General features: G+C 37.4%; 1 protein-coding gene across 1 annotated transcript in view; it reads right to left on the reverse strand.

Moving 5' to 3' along the window:
• The window catches only part of LOC115901253 (dynein heavy chain 5, axonemal-like), a 148004-nt gene that overhangs the window by 42410 nt on the left and 85663 nt on the right, over nucleotides 1–19931 (reverse strand). Inside the window, exons 58-65 of the mRNA XM_030943735.1 lie at nucleotides 19018–19298; nucleotides 18445–18660; nucleotides 15724–15891; nucleotides 8484–8702; nucleotides 5815–5991; nucleotides 2277–2471; nucleotides 893–1048; nucleotides 434–616 (exon numbers count right to left, since the gene is read on the reverse strand). Coding sequence (XP_030799595.1) covers nucleotides 434–616; nucleotides 893–1048; nucleotides 2277–2471; nucleotides 5815–5991; nucleotides 8484–8702; nucleotides 15724–15891; nucleotides 18445–18660; nucleotides 19018–19298 — 1595 coding nt within the window. The remainder of the gene's footprint in view (nucleotides 1–433; nucleotides 617–892; nucleotides 1049–2276; nucleotides 2472–5814; nucleotides 5992–8483; nucleotides 8703–15723; nucleotides 15892–18444; nucleotides 18661–19017; nucleotides 19299–19931) is intronic.

The following is a 19931-nucleotide window of genomic DNA, read 5'->3' on the forward strand; positions in this document are numbered from 1 at the left end:
TTTTATCTCCTTGCACACTAGAGCCTGGCTGGCAAAAGTAGTTCAAGTTCATAAGCATTTTTTCATGTAATTCAAATTAAGTTTAAAAAGGAATTTAGAAATACAAGAGATTTCTGACTGAACAAGAAGCCCTTTCCATATATGAAGGAATAAAGTTGTTTTATGTATGTCATGTGCATGCCAGTGATGTATTTTTAATGAATAATTTTCTTTCTTCTCTTTCCAAGGCCAGATCTTAAAATAAATGTTTAGGTTCCCCTGTTCAATTAAAAAACAGCTCCACATTGTATTTCAGTGAATGCACAACCTTTAAACTTTCACTCACATTTTTGTTCTTGCATTTGATTTCAACCAAGCTACTGAATATGTATGCACTGTGGGTGCAGATACTGAACAAGCTTTCCTTCTATTCAAATACTGCAAGATTCGATACCTGCTTTTCTTTGAGGATGACACGGCCGAGGAGCTGATCTTCCAGCCCTTTCATAGTAACAGTAAAGTCAATCACAGTTGTTCGTGCACTAATTTCTGGAGTATAAACAGGATTAGCCACCTTTGTTGTCATATAGAGGGTAAACCCCTTCATCAGATCTACCTCCTTGTCACCTACTTTCACCTGAAAATAAAAAGCATTTCTCAATATTTGAAAGCTGAATTCAGAAAAACTGTTATTTTATCTGACTAAGAAAATCTATTAACTCTTTTTTTAATGTTTTCATTTACACTTTTTAAACTTTCTGATTAAGGGTAAAAAAGCCCCTCAAACAACCCCATGAGTTCGCTACTCATTTTCTAACTGTTTTAAAGGTACAAATCATGTCAGTAATCAAACTGCCCTATACCCAACATCTCTCCTGTTGGGTTTTAATTTCATGTCTACAATTCATCTTACTTTGTGTGCTGAACCAAATTTTATGAAATTTTTTTCCAAGATGTTATCTAGGGCAGGATCAAGTTCCTCTCCAATGTCTTCAATTAACAGAGGTCGGCCAAGGGACAAGCTGTCTTCTATATGACTTCTGAAGAACTTGTGGTTCATACCTGTAACCTAGGAAGACTGAGTGTGATTTGAAAGCACACAGAAAAGAGCATAAAATCTATTGAAGCTTTAAAAAATTGTACTCATCCTGGGATATATATGCAAATAGCTACATTTTAGGGACCAAAACTTGCCTCTGCTGACATGAATGAAAGTTTTGCTTTAAACTTAGGAGCATAGGAGATCGCATTTCTTTATTGTCACTTATTTACTTTTTTATCTGCATATCTATCTAATGATTGTAATATCTTAATATCTCCTAAATATAAATAGATTTATGCTTAGAACACTAATGTGAACTATGGAAATGTTTATGGAGTTCAGAAAGGGAGCCAGTGTTATATAGGAGGCCTGATCTGACATCAGATGTTCAATTTCCAATTCAGTTCCACCAGTCTCAAAATTGCTAAAAGTCACACAGACTCTTTTTCATTTATTCAAATTTAATATATTTAACATAATGCTTTAAGATGATAATTGAATAACCTTTCCAGGCATCTCCTAAATTATGGGTTTTGGGTGGTTTTTTAAGCAGGAAAAAAATTAGGATAGACATGTTTTTAAAATATATCCTTGTCTTGCAGGCAAAGCTCTTTGAAAAAGGTGTAATTAAAATATCTAGAGGCACATTACACAGAATTAAACCAGTATATTATTAAAAAATTAATACTCTGTTCCACCACTCTGCATTTTTTGTTTGTTATCATGCAGACGTGTATCCACCAAAACAGCATGTTCCCTACATTTTTTATTACAAATTCAGCTGAGAGATAAAGCCAGCGTCTGGGTGACCAACAGCATAACACTAATAAGACCATAGCAAATTACAATATCCCAGATGTAAGTCATAATTTAAACACTTGTGTATTTAGAATCTTGACATAACTCTGTTCCCCCTGGACTTACTGGGAGAACTCAGATTCAGAGCAGGAGATACAAGTCTCCAGGAAGATGGAGAATGAGATACAACCTTTAACTTCCCTCTTTGTTTCTCTTTCACTACAGCAAGCAATTAAAAGATTCATCATAAAAATAGATATGCCATAACATATCAGTGCAAGCTATTTTGCCCTGTTATTGATACCCTGATATAGGGTACAGGTTCTGTGTCAGTCTTGTTTTAGTTTCTGCATAGCTGTACACCAATAAACATCAGATTTAAATTACATATGGCCAAAGCATGATGACACAAATGACATCATCACACATTTTAAAGAATTGTAAATTAACTATTTACCTGAAGTCCATTATTCTTTTCCTTATTTTTGATCCAGATCTTTCCTTGACCTTGTGGATCAATCAGCAATGGATATCTAGATGCTTTTGTGACAATAATGCCATTTTGAATTGAAAGATCATCATTTGGAAGACCCTGGAGGTTCCATTCACCCACTGTAGCATTGTCAACAAGCATAGCAGTAAGGTTCAAGTTCTAATAGAAAATATGCAATTACAAAATCAGTACCAGCAGAAAACATGTAAATACAAAATTAGTGCCAGTTAGAGGAGCTATACTAAAACATCTGCTGGATGGTTTTTCTTCTTATTCTGATCAGAATGCATGATGGAGTGTATTTGGTAGTTATTCCTTACTGTTTCTTTTCTCTAAAGTTCAGTGGCTCAATCACTGCAGTTGAGCAATAATGAAAATGAATTCTCTTGAGGCTTTGATGTCCATCAGAGACTGTCAGAAAAACTCTGAAGCCAGTTCAACATCTAATGACAAACTGATTTTTTTGCCATTTTTAATAGCAAACACTTTTCCTGAAAGTTCAAGTGGAATTGTCATCTGGGTCACAAGACCTTCCACCTGCTGGAAAGTGCCTTCCAAGTACAGGATGGCTGTGGGAGACTAAGAGAAGAATATGGAGATGTGCTATGGATCAGTAACCATGAAATATCATGATAGATGATTGCTGCTAAGCTAAAACTCTTCACAGTTCACATATTCTCCTTAAGTCTGATTTGCACTTGTCAACTAACTTGCTTTATTTTATTCATCCTGAAAAGTGACTGGCCTCTCAAAAATGTGTATGTGGAAAAAAAAGTGCTGAAAATAGCAAACCAAATTCCAATTTAGAAAAGCACCTTAGTAAGGATTGAGAATTTAAAAAATAATAAAATTGAAGGGATTTTTTAATTTGCTCCTTTCATTTTTCATTCAACAATTCCTACTTGTAGGCTTTATCTAAAGACATGTTTAAAATAAAGACATGAAAGAAAGAAAGCAAAAGCCTGTAAATCTTGTGAAAATCACATAATTCAGCATCTGAAGCCTAAGGCAAAACTTCAAATACTGTGAGAGCTGTGATACAATCATGAGACCTAATGATAACAGTGTTTGCAAGATGCCAAAGCTTTTTTACTACTTTGATTTTTTTTACTTCTAAAATCATTGAAGACTCACAATGAAGCAACACAAACCATCCTCAGAAGACAGAGAAATTTTAGGAATCAGGTTTCCACTTGTGCAAAGGACAGAAAAGCATGTAATAGGCAATTTTTTCAGCAATTGGAACCTAAAATCATATTTAGCTCCTTAAGCAGATGAGTAGGATCTAAACAGCTTTGAACTTTTTCTTACCTACAGCAAGAAGTATCAGTCACCCTGCAACTCTGAAACTCAGCTAATTTAAGTGCCTAACTAAACAGATAAGTGGCTAATTTTAAACAGATCTTTGTAAATGCTTATGCCTAAATGACTCATACGCCCACGGTCAGTTAGTCTGTGACAAAGTAAGGCAGATGTCAAGCCTTGTGCTTGAACTGCAAAGCTGCTTTCTTTCCTGCAGTGTGAAGTATCAAGAAAGGCCCATATGCTGCCTTTTGTGAGTACTTAATTCCCAGGGAAAAATCAAAACTCTCTTCAATACACTATGATGGAAATCATAATTTTGTCTTTAATGGGAACTCTCTGCAGAATGGTAAATACATTTTGAAACTCATTAACTATGGAATCCATCTAACTGAGACATATTGGGGGGGGTTGGGGGAAGCGGGGAGCAACATAGAAACCATAAGAAAGTATTCCTCAAATTTTCAAGGATGCAGCCAAATAGTTACATGGTCAGAATACCCTCATGAAAGCAGAATTCTGGTTCTTTATGTATTGCTTTCTAAAGACATTATATATCCGATTTCTTATCCTTAGTGAGAATCTTGACAGATACTCCCCAAAGTAAGTAGCTATTAAAAACATTTTATACACTGAACTTGGGAAAGAGCCTCCCTCAGTTGAGTGTATGTAGGATAACTCCCATGCCACACTGGTTAAGAATCTTAGCTGAAACTGCACTGCTCCTGGTACTTTATTAATAAATCTATCTTGGTCTTACATATTTTTTATCATCAGCAGTTTTCAGAGAGCTTTACTGCATGGGTCAGAATCATTCATCTTTTAAGTCACAGCATAAATTGGGAATTGGGCTGGATTGCAAGTTTCCCTCTCTCAAGTCAAGGTTAATCAGCATTGCAAGAATTATGCTAACCTAACATTAAAAATAATAAAAAAGATATTCACAAGTAGCTTCTATGGAAAAGAGGTCTCCTTAATAGCAGTTTTAAGTGCTAAATCCCAAAAACACTGAAAAGAAGATGCAGATCTGCCTTTAGCTGTTTCACAATGATACAGTTGTACACAGGTTGCAAAGTAGTTCATAGCGTTTTTCAGCAGCAACTGCTTTGTCAAAATCTTTGACAGCTGAAAACAGGAAATGTTTGAGCTTAATGCCTCAACTCCTGTGCTGAGAGGAAGAGAGAGTCCCTTAACTATTTCTCCAGCCTTTACTGCTGAAGAAAATGTACACAGGTTCTCACAAAACCAAGTGGAAGACACCATAAATTATTCAGAAAGACAGCTTGATTACTATGGCCTAAATTCTGCCTTCAGTATGAATACGTCTTCCAGGTACAGGGAAGATTATTGGACAGACCTCCTAAAAGTAATGGAATAGGGGCAAGGCTGTTGTTGGTCATGAGCAAAGCCTCTGCACCAGAACATCTGCCAGGTCTGGCACTCCTGAGGCAGATAATGGTAAAAGCAAAGGACAAGATTCATGCAAGGTATCCTGCCCTGTCTCATAGTCTCAGCACACAGGTTGCTCATCTTAATAAAGGCAGAATATGAAGTGGCAGGAAACAGAAACTGAATGATGGGACTGTAGCTCCAACTGCTTTTTAGTCCACCTCTGCCTGCACAGACACAGGCCAGGGAAGGAGATACTGCAACATCAGCCCATCAGCCTCACTGGAACAGCCTCACTGCTGACAAAGGTGCATGGATTTAAAAGCTAACACTGGAGCAAGCCTTGCAAAATGCTTTCTACAAGACACTTCAAATTAAACAAAATTAAATGTTGTGGGTACACAGCAGAAGGCAGGAGGGTATATACTGATAACACACAGAAGTGCAAAAGTGATGTTTCCTCTTATGAAAAGGTAAGTGTATTGTAATCTGATAAATTTTACTTTGTTTCCTGTATTATGCTATTTCTCCCAGGGCAGCTGATCTCAGACAGCATTTCTCTCTCAGATTTGCCAGAGCAGTGTCCTACATATCAATTGTGAAATGCCTGACAGTGTAAAGAGGAATTTAAAACATATTGGTTTAGAAGCTCAGCTGTCAACTGTTCAGATTTTTTATTTATTAAAAATTTGATTGAATGTGACAGCCTGTATATAATCTTCCAATTATATACTTTTCTGGAACGAAATGCTCTGCATATAATTTCTCAGCAAGGCAAAGAATAAGGTCAGAACAAAACATGTACACTTACTTTACTGTATGGAATCTTGCTATTGTCCATCTCTTTCTTCCACAATTGGAGTAGCAAATTCCTGTACTCCTGATTGAAAGGTCCAGAATAAGAGAGAAATCCAGTGGCCAGAAGAACATTCCCCACCAAATTAATAATTTGATTTTGAAAGTTTTTGCTGCTTGCTGTCCAACGAAGCTGTATGGAAAATAAAGAAGTTAACTTAAGCAGACACAAAACTAACACAAACATCTAACTTAAAAACTTATCTCTTTCTGTAAAATAATTTTTCTTCAAAACAGGAATATTTTTTGTTTTAAATCATTCTTTTCAGAAGTAGAAGTTTGCATGGAAGTAATGGCAACCCCTGACCAAGTGGAGAAAAAGCATCTTTGCAAACAAGCAGGTTGAAAGGAGGAATGAAGTGTCAGGCAGAGGAGGACCAATAGTCATGTGAGGAAGTGGAGGATGGGGCTGGCAAACAAAATGTGTGGGGTGAGATAAACTGTAGGGACCTTGTAATCAACAAAACAGGACCAATGGAGGACGACCCTAAGGATACCCACAAAAACAAAGAAGGTTTCACCAGACAGAATGGTGGGGACAGCTTTCATACTGTTTACAGGACATGATTTATCACAGCTGGGCACCTCTGAAGTGCTTCTATATGAAGATACACAGCATGGAGAACAAAAGAAGACTCTCCACGTGGTGGCATCATCATGATATGATGGAGGTCATGGGAATGTGATGGAAAGAGATCCACAACTGGAGAGCTGCATCAGCTGTCTATGGGCTTGTTAGGAAGGACAGGTTGGGAAGGTGAGAAGTGGGGTTTTCTTTCATGTGAGAAGGCCGTGGAATCCATGCAGTCAGTATGGGAGACTCGAGGATGGACAATATGCCAGTTGGGAGCTTATGGGTTAGCATCAGGGAGAAGATCAGCATGGGAGATGTGTGTGTCTGTCACAGACAATGTGATTAACAAGCAGATGAGGGGAAGAAACCTTGCATCCACAGGCCTTGGTCTATGTGGGGAACTTCAACAACCCAATATCTGAAGGGACAACACAGAAAGACACAAGCAATCCTTGAGGTTTTAAGGAAGGCCTTGACAAAAGTTCTCAACACAGTTGAATGAGGATTTAATGAGGGAAAGGCAGTTTGCTTAACCTCAGACTTGCAGAAAAAGAACTGATCAGGGATCTAAAATTTGGGGGCAGCCTTGGCTGAGATTGTTTAGACTTGAACACAGAGAATGGAAGGGGAATTTGTACACACGTACTTATGTGCACAAATACGTGATGGGAAGGTGTAAAGAGGAAAATGCCAGACTCTTTTCACTGGTACTTTGTGAAATGACAAGGGGCAATGGACACAAATTGGAATATAAGATATTTAAATTCAACACACAAAAAAATCCCTTTATTTCAGTAAGAGTGGTCAGAAACTGAAATAGGTTGCGAAGGGAAGTGGTGGAATCCTGGAAGATATTCAAAATCCAACTAAAAAATGCCCTGAGCCTTGAGTAGGGGAGAAGGAGGGATGTGTGTTTTGTTAGATGGTCTCCAGAGGTCCCTTCCTATCTCAATTATTCCCTGATTCTGCAATTTTATAAGTATTATTTTTAATGTGTTAAAAAAATTAAAAATAATTAACTCATATTTTGCTTATTAATTTCTTTCCAGATTTCTGTTCCTTACAGTCACTCTGCATCCAATCTTGGTCAGGACCTTCATGTTTCAATTTTAAAAAACATACATTTAACACAGTGTCAGTTTTGCCTAATCCTCCAAGTGCATACAGAGTCTTTAATTTTTTTGTCTGAATTTTTGAAAGTAGAGTGGAATAACAGCTCTTACAAGACCTCATAGCACAAAGCTTCATAAAACCCACAATAGGGCACTATAATTTCCTATTTTTGCCTTACTCTTAAATTTAGAAATTCACTGAAAAAATATGATAAAGCATCTAAGATTTTTGACTGATGTAATTTGAAGGGCAGCAATGCAAAGATATGCTGAGGTGCTGGCCTCACAGGACACAATGGCTGAAGTCAGAACTCTCATCAATTTTGACTTTGTGTGAAATCAGCGAAGGAATTAACAAAGCAAATAACAAGAGGGGGAAAAAGAGTATCCTGCTTCCTCTGAAAACCTTCAGGCTGAAGCCAGAAAGATCTTCATAGGAAAGGTAAATTTCAAGCTCAGTGCAGAGGATAACAATTAGCCCATAATTCTGTAAAAGGCTCCAGTAGAAACCTAAGCTTCAATTGTAATTCAGGAAATTAGTCAAGCTTCAAATTTGTATTCTTGTATACTTGGTGAGAAAAAGAGAGTAATCCTTCTTATAAATATTTTAGGGCAATTATTTAGGTTAAGCCTAATTCCTCTTCTTAAAAAAGCTAAAAGGAATTTGGCTCCTTGGCTTTAAATCTGAACTTTATCCTCATATGAATCATATGTTATAACATAAATCTTCATGCAGAAGAATTAACACAAGAAATTGCTTTACTTTTTTAGGTACATTAGTATCAAGGAAAACAAGCATACATATAACTAAAAAAAGTGTCACGTGATATCAAGAAGTCAGCACGCCTTGAGTTTGCTGAGTACGTCTACGATCATTATGGAGCATTCTCAAACTGCGCAGCTACTTTGTACTGGAAACCTGCACATGTGTGCTGATACCTTTTCTTCCCCCAATCCTTCAATCAGAGCTGAGGCATTGTTCATCTTCCTTCTGCATGCCTCAGCATCATTGAGCAAGGCCTGCTTCTCTTTCACAGCAGCGTCATACATGGCTTGTACTTCATCCAGCTCCGCTTGTTTCTCATCCAGCTGATTTTGTGCACTATTCAGCTCCATTTGGGCAGCTGCAAGTCTTCTTTCCTGCAAAGCTAGATTTGTCTACAGATATTTACAAGTAAAGAGTAGTTAATACCTATTCTTTTGGCAGAAGCAAATAACATTCATTTAACGGCACATACTGTACTGTGTTGGGTACTTTTAAAACTAATACATGTTCTAAGATGACAGAAGTTTTTTTTCTTTTTACTTCTGGATCAGAAGCATAGCATTAAAGTTATTCAAGGCAATCTTAAGATATTTTAATAATATTTTCAGAATGGTCTATTGATCACAAAATGACCAATGTTTTCAAATCACAATACACTTGAAATAGCTGTATACTAGACATATGAGGGAACATATACAATGAGTTGCCTTATATATATGCCTCCTGTAATATATTCACAGTGCAAAAGAAATTTAATACTGTCTTCATTAATTATAAAATAATAAAAATTATAACATACACTACTCTTCTGCTCTCTTTTTCCATCAATTACCTCTACAACAAAAATATAACAAATGTATTTTTTGCTTCTCTGGAAAGTAAAACTCTAGAGACTTTTTTCACATTTCTCTATAAATTTGCATGATGACTTACTAGTCATTTAAATGTGGCCTCTTAACTTTTATATTCCTAACAGGGTTGAAAAAATATTCTGTGAATTCAGAAAGTATTTCCATACACATTTGCAAAGGATTAGAGCCTGACAAATTTCTTATGAAATTCACACTTACAGATAAAGGTTGCTTTCATTTACTCTGAATATTTAAAAAAGCTTGTTTAAATATCATGTATCTTATTTCTGTTTTTTTCTTCTATAAGAGTTATGAAGATGGAAACCAAGAATCTGTAAAACCTGTTTTATTAGGAATATGAAATTTGACACTTGCATTACATCACACCAGAGAAGTAGCAGTAGAAGGAATCTCTCTTTAAGGGATAACTCCTAATCAACAGCATAACCATGGGCTGGGGTCTGGTCTATCTCAAAAGAGTGCTTTGTGAGCAGGGAATTAGAGAAGCATATTTGTACTAATCAATGAAGTAGTTTACTAATATCTATGTACATGTATGTTGCACACGTGTACTGGATGCAGGTACATCACATGTATCTCTGCCCATCTATATTAGCAATGTAGGTATATGTAGACAGTATATGCTAGAGAATAGCACGGACACTAAACTTTCATCTACTGTAGCCACCTGCTATGTTGACAGATCCCAAAGATAAAAACATATTTTGGAATCCAGATGAACCAGTAAAATAAAATTTCCATCATTCATGAATGCTGAAATATTTTTACCTCATTGTTTATCAAAAAACACATTAAAGAGCATCACCTAGAAATAAACACTGCTCAATCAGTGAGTCTTGACTAAACCTAGATAAGCAGATTTCAGATCAACTGCTAGTATGTTTTAGTGAATCTTGGACCATTGGGCAAAGTTCCAACAGCAAAGGAGTTTTTAGGAGGTGATGTAGTGTTACTGTCCCCCTGCACCAGGGGAAAGGGTGAGGTAGAGAGAGAGAGAGAGAGTGCAGGGTTCCTTCTGCATCTGAATAAGAAAGGCCTGACAACTGCCTTTAAAAAGGTCATTAGAAGAAGACAAACAGTGAATAAACTTTACATCCCCTCAAATGCTGGACACTTCACATTCATGCAGCATCAGAGAGAGCCAGGATAGTGTTGCCTATGGTATCCTGTGCAGAGCAGATCCTGTCCATGTAGAGAAAATTTTCTCTTTTGGCCATTCAAACTATCTTAAACTCCTCTTATTATTCTGTCTTGTTAAAGCGGATGCCTCATTTAGCCATCTGTTGTCAGGGATTTCTTACTGAGATCCAAAAGGAGCCCTGCACCAGCCCTCTTCTCCCTCTTCTCACCACCTTCCCTGTTGCAGAGCATCCTTGTATCCTTAAATTCTCTGAGGGCTAAAAATGGCAGTTGAACAATATTATGACATATTGTTTCAGTCCCAGCTGACAAATACTGAGGTTACACAGGAAACAAGATCCTTGGAGGGCTGTGAGTAACAGCCTTGGCAGAACAGCTGGAAAAACAGAGAACTTACACCTGGCTGTGTGGATTCATATAACACCTTGACATTTATCACAGCAGGATGTGAACCTCAATGGAGAAGGATGGGCATGGGAATTCCCAATACATATGAGCAATGATGCCTTGTAAATATGAAATGCAGGTCCCCGTGCAGCAATAAACTACACAGAAAAGTGCAAAAGATTGATGAAACAAATTTCCCCATTCTTAAAAACTCTTGAAAAGGCTTAAAAAGCTTCAAAGATGTAGGGACGTTGAAAAAATATTTCAGATGAGTACGAAAAAAAGTATATTGTATTCTAACATGAAAAGAATCCCTAAACTTATTTACACAAGACTTTACAGATTTTCTGGAAGATGACCTATAATAAGAAACTATTTTATAGACAATTTAACCAGAGTTCTCAGCCACTTTCAGGACAATCATAACATTATAATATCAGTTTGATTTATAGGCTACTTGATCATATGTGATGAACAATGGTTGGTTGCATGAGACTGATAGCTAACATATCAGGATGACCAACATATGTGATTCCCAAAGACAGAAAGACTACTTAGTTCAGATGACCCTTTGAAGTCATTACTATTTGCGTTCTCCCTGATTTTTTTTCCCCCCCAAACTCAAGTTTTCAAAATTTCATGGGTACAAACACAGCTTTTGTATTGACATCAGTATCAGGCTGGCAGCCTCACATATACAACTCTGCCATGAGAGCAGGAGGCAAGTTCGGCTGCCAAAGAGAATCTTCTGCACAAGAAGACTATTACAGCTGCAATCAGCTCCATACAAACATTTCCAGCCAATATTAGGCAGGAAGGAAACATGTTTCCCAACCACTAAGAACCACTGTAGCCTTTCTAATTTTAGTGGCATTGCCCTGTGAACAAGCTTCACACCCTTCATTTCATCCCTCTGCATCACGCAGCAGAGCAAGGATACACAATTTGTTCCAGCTGGATGCAGTATGAAAGCCTGAATAAATGGATTTTATGCAGATGAATTATGAGGATTTAAGACAAGAGGTCCACATTCTGATCTGTGCTCCTGGAGAAGTGGTGCTACCCTGGAACACGCTTGGCTTGTGTGAGAGCAGCACCTTCAGCCTTTCCTTGCCTTTGGCATTGGGGAACCAGACAGACAATCCTCCCAACACCTTCTCCAGCCAGTGCTGCTACTGCCCTCTGCATCTGCCTGCGTGGGGCACGTACACACAGCGCCTGTGCCACAAGGGCCTCATCCCTATGAGTTTAGCAACTGTTTTGACTTCTTCCAAGCTGCCCTCAGAGAGGACTTCATAGCAGGTGGTGAGATGATCCTGCCCCCCTCTTATAATTTTTGCATTGCACACAAAACCAGAAGAAATAAACATAATTACAGTCACGGCTGTACTCTTAAATGAAACAAGCCCAGGACCTTTCTCTGGCACTGAGGTTGACCAGCATAAAAAAACTCACATTAAGCTCTCTCACCCTCTAAAACAGTATGACTGCATGTTGGCAGCCTTGTGGGAATGGCTCTTGGACCAGGCTAGAACCTGAAAGGTGCCCAGAGACTACTGAAAAATGCTATATAGCAAAGACCAAATCACACTAGGGATTATTCTAAAAATTTACCAGTGTAAATGATCACTTTCAGTGCCTAGAAAAACTCACTAGTACTATTTAATTTATTAGTATTGACATAGACACTGTTTCTCGCTGATCCATTGCAAACTCAGTTTTGCAAAGTGCCAAGTATATCTGACCCTGATCCAAGGAAGCAGTTCAATAAAAATGACTTCTCCAACAGAAAGAAGCCTCACACCATTTAATACTATTCCTGATCTTGAATGGAATGCCCAGATCAACCCCAAATCACACTGAAGAGCAACTGCTGCTCAGTAAATTGAGGAAATGTTACTAGGAGAATCCCATTAGGAAAAAAAAACATCCAAAACTACAGAGTTCTCTACAGGTAAGGATGATTTGGAGCTTTCCTAGCACTTCGCTTGTTAAGGAATTTCAGCTTTCAAAGTACACTGTTTTTACAGTCCATTGAGCACTTACTGCTGCCGGACTAGGCCAGAAGGCTTCTTGGGCTCTGCCACTCTGCTCCTGACATTCTGGGGATGTGCTAAGTGCTCATCTTTGCCTTTTGCTTCAGTCCTGTTCTGGGCACATGGCATCTGACTGAAGACTCTTCATGGACATGCCGTGTCAAAACTACTCCTGTCCCAGATTACTGCAGATTTTTCCTATAGACACTTCATCAGGTTTGGATCAACTTTCTCAGAGACTCAATATCATGATACACTTGTATCCACCATTACTTAGGGAAAGATTGTAAAAAAGGCAAAGGCATACACAAGTTTTGCAGATATTCCAAAAACAGTGTTTTTATCTCACAAATACAAATTTTAAAAAATAGATATTCACCTGCACAAGCATATATACCTATGTACACATGAAAACAGATCCATGCAAGAGTGACATTAATAAAATCTTGGACTCAATCTCCTTGCTATCAGTGACCATTCCTTGGGATTAAAATAACCTTTGAAAGACACAGAAATCATATCTCTTATCTGCTTTTTGCTGTCTGTACTAGGTAGTGAAAGAAGTTCCATATTTTCTGTTCGGTTACACGTCCTGACCTCACTCTGTTTTGTTAGGTGACCTAACCCTTCCCTTCATCCCCCCACCAAAGTATATTCTTTCCTTCTACAGTTGTTATGGGCCTTGAATTCAGACTTACATGCTTGTTTTCCTGCCCAGTGGGCATCACCTTGTCAAGGACATGCTTATTTAAATGGACAACTATCAAATTTCAACACTCCTTGGCGATTACCTCTTCTTCAGGTGCAAGATTTTCTTTCATTGCTTGCTGTGGTTTTTAGTTCAGTATGGAGACAAGTGAAAGTAGAAAAGGAAATAAAGTCTCATATTTAAAACTGAGTGTGACAGGGAGAATCCTCAATATCAAACATAATTTATAAACTGTAAACAGACTTCCATTGATCACTATAACAGCCTAAGGAGAACTTAATTAAAGTCACAGTAGACATCCCTATGGGAAATTATACTCCTGTACACATTATTTTAACTGGAGGCTAACAGCATCACAGCAAAAGTCAGGGCTTCTCCATTCTGCTCTTATATTCTTCAAATAATGGATAAGGAGCAGATGGTGTTTCAAAATTCTCAGGTTAATGCAGCAGGCTGGTTTACTAGGTATCAGTCTGGGGAGGAACAGCTCATCCTCCTGCTGAAGGTTTATAGGAAAGTCCAACTAATGACCCTTGGGCTGCAGGTCACTTACCTAAAGAATGCCAGTATCCATTCCTAGGAATTAGGTAATTTTTGCACACTAAGTATATAAGTTATAAAATAAAGTTTTTGCACACTAAAATATATAATATATCATATATCTATATAATTTTGTGCACTAAATATATAAGTTAATAATACATAATTTTTGAACACTAAAATATATATTTCTATTTATAAATAAATAATTTTGTACACTAAAATGTAAGTCACTATTAATTAGTTTTCACAGTTTGTCATAGTTAAGAAAAATGAGGCAATGAGTCTCACTTAAGATGCAATTTAAAAATATATTGAATCTATTTTGCAGGTGTTGAAGGGGATTTATATCCTAGAACAGCAGTTAGGATAATGCAGCTTGATTAATTCATTCAGTAAACCTGCTTTTAGCACTGGATGGATTAGCCTCAGCTAGTACTTTATGCAGTTTAATTGTACATTTATTTTCAATTATTTTCTTAGCATCACTACACTGCTTCCTGCAATATCTCCTGCATACTTTACACCCTTCCTCCCTCCCTCTGTCGTCTTCAGTTTTTAAAATATTTTTGACGGTTGCTATACCTGACAGTAGGCACCACTTTGCCAAGATATGTATGTTTCATCTTTTATCAGCTACAGTGTGACAAGAATGAACACAAAGCTAAATTTATATGTAATCCTAAATCATATATATTCAAATAAAAACTACAAGAGCACGTTTTCAGCTTTTAGGGTTGCATTTGCATATGAAGCCCCAAGGTCTTGCTGCCTTTTATAGTTCCCAATAGTAACATTTCAAATTCTGTTTTCATTAGTGAACATCCCATTATTTGAAAAGGAAATAGCTAGTTATATATCACAAAAATACAGCATTCGCTTGAGTTACTTGAATAAAAAAGAATATGCTTTTAACATATTTGAATCAGATCTGTCTAGGTATACTAAAAGATTATGCAGAGAGTTTTGACTGTACCATTGATACAGTGGCTTATTCAATAAGAAACCAAACACGAGTGCAGTGGAAGCATAATGGATTGGATGTATTTCTTCAGAAAAGAGCCATAAAACTCACTGCAGGAGCAATGACTATAAATCATTATATAAATATGCAAAGACCCTTATTTTCAATGTGCTCACAAATGGAACATTTCCAAGACAATAAAGCTATCTGTAGGAATTCACAGAACGGTGGCTGATCCCTTTCTAGTTCAGTTCAATGTTTCAACAGAATTCTATACCTCACAACTACTTTATTACATATGTACACTTGCACGTAGCAGTTTGAAACTCAAAAATATTTTTAGGAAGATGAATTCCAGCTAAATTCCTTAAAGAATGTTTCTGTGCCAAGACTGATCTGTCCTCTCCTCTCCCAGATTCTGTCATGACCACAATGAGTGGGTTCCTTCCCAGGCCAATTGTTGAAGCCATAATGCCTGGCACCCACTCTGAGGGCAGAGAAGGTATCACTCTCCCATGCACAGCTAGACAGGCTCTATAAAGAACCAACTGCATGCTTACTGTGTTCACACAAGTTAAAGCAGTACCACAGGGTAGTTGTGTGTAAGGGGAAAAAGTTGCCAGGACATATTAAACCTCTGTGTGCTTGACTGAGCAACCGGGTGTGAAGAAACAAGAATCTCTTTTTTAGCCAAAATAACATGGTATTTTTTTCCACTTGACTATATTAATCTCTCAAAAAAATAAAATTATCAATATGAAGTACCTTAAGAGGAAGAACTTCTTTATTAATACCATAGAAGTAAACCATTGCTTGTGTCCATGAGCAAAGACCTGCTACATTTCCACACACTTTTTTAGCAGTCTCAAGATTATAATCCTCCATATCCAAATAAGGCTCTAAAAGCTCGACAGTTTCTTCTGTAATTGAGTCCTAGTCAATGAAAAGGAAAAATTATTTTTTAAAATGGGTTTTGGAATAAGGTCTGCTTCACAGAAATATTTTTCTTTTTAAAACCATGGAGTATCACTTCTTCCAGAATAAATCAACAAAGCAATGTTGTTGCCTTTCACTCGTATAAAGGACAGATTAGTAGTTTTTGTGTACTTGTGAAAATAACTCCTACTTCCATTGCAACAGATTGACTGGAGTTGGCATTTAATGCCCCTATTTGACACATTTACAGATGTTCCTAGCGCTCATAGCTCCATGACAACTTAAGCTGTTCTAAGTTATTGCTGCTACAACACTGCACCTTCTTCTCTTTCCCCTTCAACCAGATGTCTTTGTCCCATCTTTAATACCCTCAATGATCTAGTCTGGAAACTATTATGACAGAAATATAAGTCAGAAAACTACTGATTAATTTTCTTCTAGTCTAGTTCCATAAACAATCTCACCATGGCATCAGACAGGCACTGGTGTGAACACAGCTAAAGGAAACAAACATGCCGGTTTCAGAAGGAAAAGGGTGAATCTGCAAGGCACTGTCTTCACTTCACTGAAGCTAACCCTTTTCCTTAACCATGAAAGAAATTTCTTTCAGCTGTTATTCTAATCCCAGGGTTTTTTTCTCCCTTTCACAATCTGCTGAGAATATGAAAAGCCAGATCTTTGATGATGGTGGTTAATCTATAATTATGTAAGTGTCAGAAGAAAATGGAATTCATCTCCTAGAGCAAGGTAGAAAGCAGAAGAGCTTATACAGGCTAAAAATGACTGCTTAACAATAGACATGTTAAGAATCTTCCCTTTTTTGGCAATGTATTAATGCCTTTCTTTTAATGCATCTAAAAATCATCCACCATTCATAGTGTCAAGCAATTTACCCTTTTCTTGTTTTTCTGCACAGCAGAAAGGACTGCCTTGTACTTATCTGATCTTTAGCTACTCTAATAAAAAGGACATTCACTATATTACTCCCAAGACCAGTCATGGTGATGTTTTCACTGTGATCGTTTGCTAAAATGTAAAATAGTGCTGGACAAAAATTTTGACATTTTATTCTCCTACTCAAAATAATGAGCTAACAAAGTGGCAAAGGTGAAGCAAAGATCAATCAGCAGTGGCCTAAAATCTGTGCTCAAAAGCTTGGAAAATGTCATTCTTTTCCTTTTAAGTAATTAATTTTGAACTCAATGAACTGCATCCACTAATTGTTATTGCCTAAAACATATTAGGAAAGAACAAAAAAATCTCACAAACAATTAAGCTGCGTAGTCTACTGAGACACAATGAGCTTTCTTGTCATATATACTCAAAATGAGAAATAGCATGTGAAGGACCTCATCAGGGATTGAAGTAGTCCAATATTCTACTCCATGTTCACCAGTATCACTTCCTGCAAGAACTCAGTCCCACAGAAATTGTTCTGACTCCTCTGAGTTAAATGTGCTGCCAACTACCAGCAGGAATACATGCACTATTAATAAATGCCAAAACTCTGGAAGTCTCATTAGAGAGAAACTTGAGTAAAGAGGGCATAATTAGTCCTTGCTATCTTAAAACTCATTTCCTCTTTCTGTTTAGTGGAGATAGCACTTGGAAAAGTGACTGGACTGACAGCCCCAGGAAAAAATTGTCTACAGAGGCAGTGCAAGTTTCCACAATACAGCTCTCTGGGAGAAATGGCTCCTGGGGATAGTAAGAATAATCTTCACAACAAAAACACTTCAGCAGCTTAGAAAAGGCATCAGCAAAATGCACAGCTAACTCAATTAAAACATTAGTGTACAAATGAAAGTATGTTCTTCAACATTACGGGAAAGACATATTTTGCTGAAATCTGCTTGGTGTCCTGGATTATAAAGTTGGGCTATGATTCTGCCATTTCATATTCTACCCTAGGTCTTTTTCTGGTCCAGCTACCTGTGACATCTTTCTTCTTCTCCCTATAGAGAATTTTCCTTTGTCTCACAGTTCAGTGAATCTTACAAAAGTTTCTGTCCTGATAGAAATAAAAACCTGTTCACTTTTATTTTTCTTACAGTTGATAATAAGATTATTCTTCATTTCACTATTTTTGTTGTGAAAGAACCCCAGAAGTTCCCTAATCCTCTCATTACCTTTCCTGCTCATTTTTTTCTTATTTCCTGCTAGCTCCCTAGCAAATTGGAGACAGAATTGTTGAGTGCCTTACAGGCAAACAGGCCTGGTAGCACTGGAGAAGGTGAGCCATTAAAAAGCCAAGAGTGGGCCCTTTTAAGGCAAATTCCTACTCAGAAGCAGGAACTGCCTGAATAAGATAACACTGAGCTTCTCAAGATTTGATCTAGTGCTTGGGATACTGCTGTCTGCTAGAAGCCAATGCATGGCCCAGGAGAAAAATTATTGAGATAATGAACCATGAAAATGAAGAATAGTCACAAAGTATCTGCAACTACAGATAGACAAAACTGTTTCAAACTTCCTTTGATGGTAGAAGACACTTTCATGCAAAGTCTGAAGATGGTTATTGAAGCAGTAGTGCCCCTATTAATTACTTACCTTCTGAAAAGTAAGCAACATGCTAAGAAATCCTGAATTATTCATTAGCTTCTGAGCCTCAGTCCATGATGGCTTCACACCTGGGTGTTCATTATCAAGTGTCACTGAATCTATTTTCCTCTGGAATAAAAGCAGCACGCAGTCCATGATACGCATTATCAGGTGAGGAGGTTTACCCAGTTTGCGAACAGTTGCAATGTCAGAAGGTTTTATTGTCTGAAAAATAAGAGAAGAAAATAGTCCATTTATTTAAGCAGCCACACGATTGCAAAGAATGATGTTCTTTTGGGAGGACTGTACAGGCAATGCAATTGCTGCAGTTTTGCAGGTCCCTCAGAATCACTACTGCAGAAAGTCCTTAAAGGTAGTCCCACTCTATATCTGCTTTACTACCTGACAGTAGAGTACTGCCCATCTTACCTCTTCTGCTCTTCAGTTTTCAGGGTTTTTTCCACAAGGATTTACAGGTTAGTGCCATTCTTTCAATCCCCTGTATCCTCCCAAGTTAGAAGCATATTATTGCACATAATAATCATTAACTATATGCCTGCTCAGATTATATTTGCTTCTGACCTGCAGGGCTGCCTTGGCTTCTTCCAGTGCAGGTCTTGCAGCCTCAAGCTTCTCTTCTGCTGCTGCTTTATCAATGGCAATGTCATCCACAATAGCCTGGGCCTTGTCTTTTACTGTTTGCACCTGCATTTTAACTTTTTCTGCAGCATGGGCTTTCATAGTTACTTCCAATAAAACTTCATCAGCTTTTTTTGAGGCTATAGCCAAATCTTTCTCCTTCATAACCAACTCTTTGGAGAGCTGATTTACAGAAACCTCAGCTTCCATCAGTTTTGCAAGACCTGTAGTGGACAAATTCCATTTTAGAAACAGAAAGACCCATGGAGAAAATAACCTCAGTGAAGCAATGTGGATATTTAAAAAAAATCGCTCAGATTCATATTTAGGAACATCAGTGAGTAATCCCATTGATTGAACACCAAAATTCAGCAGGGGAATTTTTAATGCATAAAAACATTCAGATCCATCACTTGATCACTTATTTATGTTATTATACATGAGAAGGAGACTAAATATTAAACACATGCTCAAAAACATTAGCATGGAAATGACAGTCTTAAGAATTGCGTGTGAAATTTCTGAAATCCATGAGAACATGAAAAGTACCAAGAGGAGGAACCTGGCAATGAAAGTGAAGACACAAGGAGAGTAGGCTGAGCTTCTAAATTCAACATTACATGAAGATCCAGATGAGATGGGGGTAAAAAAACCTACAGATTCTTGAGCAATGCAATGCTCCAATAATTTGAACAAATTATGAGAAAATCTCTTAAGTATAAACATCCTTCTATTTAAATGCACGTCTCTAAATGTAAATGCATCATATATATATTTCTAGATCCAAAAACCCCATGTTTGTTCTTCCAGACAGCCAGCCACCCTTTACCTTTGGTCCTATGTGTACGTAGGGCAGG

This window comes from Camarhynchus parvulus, chromosome 2, assembly GCF_901933205.1.
Source record: "Camarhynchus parvulus chromosome 2, STF_HiC, whole genome shotgun sequence".
In the NCBI taxonomy this organism is placed as follows: domain Eukaryota; kingdom Metazoa; phylum Chordata; class Aves; order Passeriformes; family Thraupidae; genus Camarhynchus; species Camarhynchus parvulus.